Source organism: Morus notabilis, unplaced genomic scaffold, assembly GCF_000414095.1.
Source record: "Morus notabilis unplaced genomic scaffold, ASM41409v2 Scaffold705, whole genome shotgun sequence".
NCBI classification, from domain to species: Eukaryota; Viridiplantae; Streptophyta; class Magnoliopsida; order Rosales; family Moraceae; genus Morus; species Morus notabilis.
In genome coordinates, this window is record NW_010357938.1 from 219,642 (window position 1) to 223,991 (window position 4,350).

A 4,350-nucleotide genomic window follows, 5' to 3' on the forward strand; every position below is an offset into this window, starting at 1 on the left:
ATATATATACAACGAACCAATACAAAAATCAAAATCACAAAAGCAGAGCCCAAAAAAAGCAACAATCAAAGGATCATTACATGTAGAAGTAAAATGTGTAGCATTAAGTATAAGTGAAACTATTATTTTGTAAAGAAAGGCAATTAAAAAAAAAGTAAGAGTACAAACGTATCACGAAAATTGTATAAAAATCTAATAATAAAAGTTTTTTTTTTTTTTTTATATAGAGTACTGTATTTTAGAATTAAGAATTAATCGTTATGTGTTTAACCAAACAAGAAAGAAAACAATAACGTGAAGAACAAAATGATTCTTTTAGGGTGACAAGCTTGGAAGCAGTAAGAGGAAAAGAGAAAAAAAAATTCAATAAACCTCTCTTTCGCAGTACTCTCAATCCAGTCGTCATAACATAAAAGTCTACCATTTGAAAAAATAAATAAATAAATAAACTCTTCTTTTTTTCTTTTTTTTAATCTGACTTGTCTTGCAAGTAACGTCTCCTCCAACTTTTCCCCGTTTTGAAATATATATCTGCATCTATTTTCTGTACAATACCTTTATTACGATGAACGGATTTTATTTTTTAAATTTTTTTATCAAGTATATACGAGCATTAAAAAGAGCCTATGATTATTTTTTAAAAAAAATTGGTTCGACTCAAAATAAAAAATTCAGAAATTCTCAACAGGTTTTACTGTATTCTAAATTCCATTACACGTTAATGTCATTTCACAGGTTTTAGCTGTCACTACACAAGCAAAGAATATCAGATGGAGGAGACAAACAGGCAGACGAACTCAACCTCAACGAACGGTGATGGGGCTTGCCACGTCATCAAGATGCCTGAGGTGAGCAAGGATCGGGTGGCCCTGATGCACCGGAAGATGTCCGAGCCGCCGCGTCTGCTGAGCCCGGCCGCAGGGAAACACTCCTGCTGCATCTTCCGTGTCCCGCAGAGCCTCGTCGACGTCAACGGCAAGGTCTACTCCCCTCACATCGTCTCCGTCGGGCCCTACCGCCGCGGCGAGCCTCAGCTCAAGATGATCGAAGAGCACAAATGGCGGTATCTCGGCAATCTTCTCTCCCGAACGCAGCAATTCAATGGGTTGAAACTCGAGGACCTGATGAAATCCATGGCGGAAATCGAGGATCGCGCAAGAGAGAGTTACTCCGAGGTGATTTGCCTTACGAGCGATGAATTCGTCGAGATGATGGTTCTGGACGGCTGCTTCGTGATCGAATTGTTCAGAAAGGCCGCGAATCTGGTCCGGTTCGAATCGGACGATCCGATTCTGACCATGGCGTGGATCATCCCCTTCTTCTACCGCGATTTCCTCCGCCTCGAGAACCAGATCCCGTTCTTCGTCCTCGAGAAGCTTTTCAGTCTGACGAAATCGCCGGCGGAGGAGAAATCCCCAAATCCGCCGACACTCTCCATCCTCGCTCTGCAATTCTTCAACAACGCGATGCAGAGACCGGACGTCGTGATCGAGAAACATCGCGATCTGAAAGCAAAGCATCTGCTAGATCTGGTGAGGCTAAGCCTAATTCCGCCGAGCCATCCGGAGCCGAACCGGAGGAAAAACACTCCGACGCACATAATCCACTGCGTGTCGAAGCTCCGCCGCGCCGGGATCAAACTCCGGCAGATCGACTACGAGAGCTTCCTCGTCGTAACGTTCCGCAGCGGCGTATTGGAGATGCCGATGATCACGATCGACGATTTCATGACCTCGTTCCTCCTCAACTGTGTGGCCTTCGAACAGTGCCATAGATCCTGCACCAAACACTTCACCACCTACGCGACGCTTCTAGACTGCCTCGTCAACACCTACCGGGACGTCGAGTACCTCAGCGACAGGAACATCATCGAGAATTGCTTCGGAAACGATGGCGAAGTCGCGCGATTCATCAACAATTTGGGGAGAGATGTTGCTTTCGATATGGATCTGTGCTATTTGGCGGATCTGTTCAACGATGTTCATATGTATTACAGGAATTCTTGGCATGTTCAATGGGCGGGATTCAAGTACACTTACTTTGATACTCCATGGTCCTTCATATCGGCATTGGCGGCTCTTATTTTGCTGCTTCTCACCGTTGCACAGACTATTTACACGGTTTATGGATTTTATAACGACAAAAAGAAATAGAAATTGTGCATTCACCATAGTTTTGGATATATACATTGCACATATGTATATTGTTTGTTGATATGCATCATTTCTTTTATTGTTAATAATGTTCTTTCCCCATTTTGGTAACTTTTTAAATGGCTAGATGGGGATGGTAAGATGTTAATTTTGATTGTATTCCTGTTGATGGTAAAAATTGGTTAACAGAGAATTTAATAAATACATTAATAATAATAATAAAACACAAAAAAAATAAAATACTGTAGCGAACCACGAATCATGATTCGAATCAGGGAACGAATCCCTCTACCAAACATAATATTAAAGTCGTTCACTCTTAAATTGAAAGCTACTTCTACTATGGGTAGGAGCAAAATATATTAACTATGTGGAGAAAGTAAGTTTACAGGATCTAATACATAGAACGAGACTTAGAGGGAATTGTTGGATTCTTAATCTAACATGGGGTTTATATGTGAATAATTATGTATTGCAGACTGTTATATAATGTTAAACCTATTTAAAAGAGATATGGAGCAATATGCTAGAATGACTATCCAACAAAGTGAAATTAGCAAAATGACCTTCTTCCATTTTTTATGAATAAGGAGTCCTAATCATTCTTTGTAAAAAGTGGTTATTTTACAAATAAAAATTTTTAAAAAGTTATTTTACTAATAAAACTTTTCTATTGAGTTATTTTTACAAAGTCCTCGGAGATCTGCTAAGATTTGAGTAATTTAGGCTTGAATGTATCTGATAGGTTGTAAGCCTTTAATGTGTAGAGACTTAAGGGTAATTTTTATTTTTATGATCAGTTGAAATAAAAATATTAAAAGATAGTGTTGCAACTTCGGGCGGCGGGCAGCCCGGTGCCCAAAAATTTTTGAGCACAGCGGGCAGGTGCCATTCGCCGCCCGTCCATGGTATTTTTCGGGCACGGGCTCGGACAGCCCGAAAATATTCATTCTCCTGACTACCCGCCGCCGTGGAGAAGTCGTCCGCCCGCCATTCGCTGGATTTTTTTTTAATTTTCCGGTATTACCCGATTTGCCCGAATTTTGCCTGAATTTTGCCCGAAGTTGCCCGAAATTTTTGACCGTTGCCCGAAAAATACCCGAATTTTTTTTATCGTTAGCGCGAAATCTGCCCAAATTTTGAACCCAACGGATCTTTTTGCCCGAACCCGACCCGCCGCTCGATTTTTACCCAAAAATTTGAACCTAATGGCTATATTTTTTACCATTGCCCGACCTGCCCGAATTCTACCCAAACTGCCCAAAAATGTTAGTAGCTGTTGGACCCGAATTTTTAGGGGAAAATTTTTTTTTCAAGCCAAAAATTTTCCTATAAATACCCCCCCTCCCCCAACCATTTTCCTCACCTAAAAACTCTCATTTTCTCTCAATTTCTCTCAATCTCTCTTAATCTCTCTCAAATCTCTCTTAATCTCGCTTAAATATCTCTCAATCTCTCTTAATCTCTCTCAAAGTGCTCTCAATTTCTCTTTTTTTCATAATGGCTTCTTCTGGTTATGGTAGTGATATTCCCATTGATGTCCAATTCAACATCGAAGAAGGACAATTTCCTAATTTTTTTCAAATGCAGGAATCGCAAACTACGGAAAGAGTTGCTGAGGAAACTGCAAATCCGACCACTGGTGGACGTACTAGAGGTCGGGGACGTAATGGTGGGGGCACTGGTGGCCATGGAGGAGAGGCAAGCGGTAGGGCTAGAGCAAGTGTTGCAAGTTTTAAGAAGAAATGCAAGCGCACCTCAGCAGTTTGGGAGCACTTCAACACATTTGAGGAGGTCGACAATAACGGTAACATTAAATACATAGCTCAATGTAAATATTGTGGTGAGAAATTACAAGGTAACACTATTCACGGCACTACACACTTAAGAAGACACTCTGAAAAGTGTCTACAAAAGCAAGGAGGCGGAGCTGATCTCCGCCAAACGCAATTATCATTTGACCGCCAAACCGACGGTCTAAGCACGTGGAAATACGAACCGTAAGTTAATCGTATGAAAATGACACGATTAATAGCTACATTAGATCAACCACTAAGTTTTACTGAACAAAGAAATTGGCAGCGTTATATTAAAATTGTACATAATCCTAATGCACAATTTTTTTCTAGAACTACTCTTAGGAAAGATGCATTAAAATTATATAAACAAGAAAAGGAAGCATTAATCAACATTCTAC

General features: G+C 40.5%; 1 protein-coding gene across 1 annotated transcript; it reads left to right on the forward strand.

The window, feature by feature from the left end:
- Nucleotides 1–656: 656 nt before the first annotated feature.
- LOC21396961 (UPF0481 protein At3g47200) lies at nucleotides 657–2,163 on the forward strand. Its single transcript, XM_010091102.2, has one exon. It carries the CDS (start codon nucleotides 771–773, stop codon nucleotides 2,151–2,153), a length of 1,383 nt encoding a protein of 460 aa, XP_010089404.1. The 5' UTR covers nucleotides 657–770; the 3' UTR covers nucleotides 2,154–2,163.
- The last annotated feature ends 2,187 nt before the right edge of the window (nucleotides 2,164–4,350 follow it).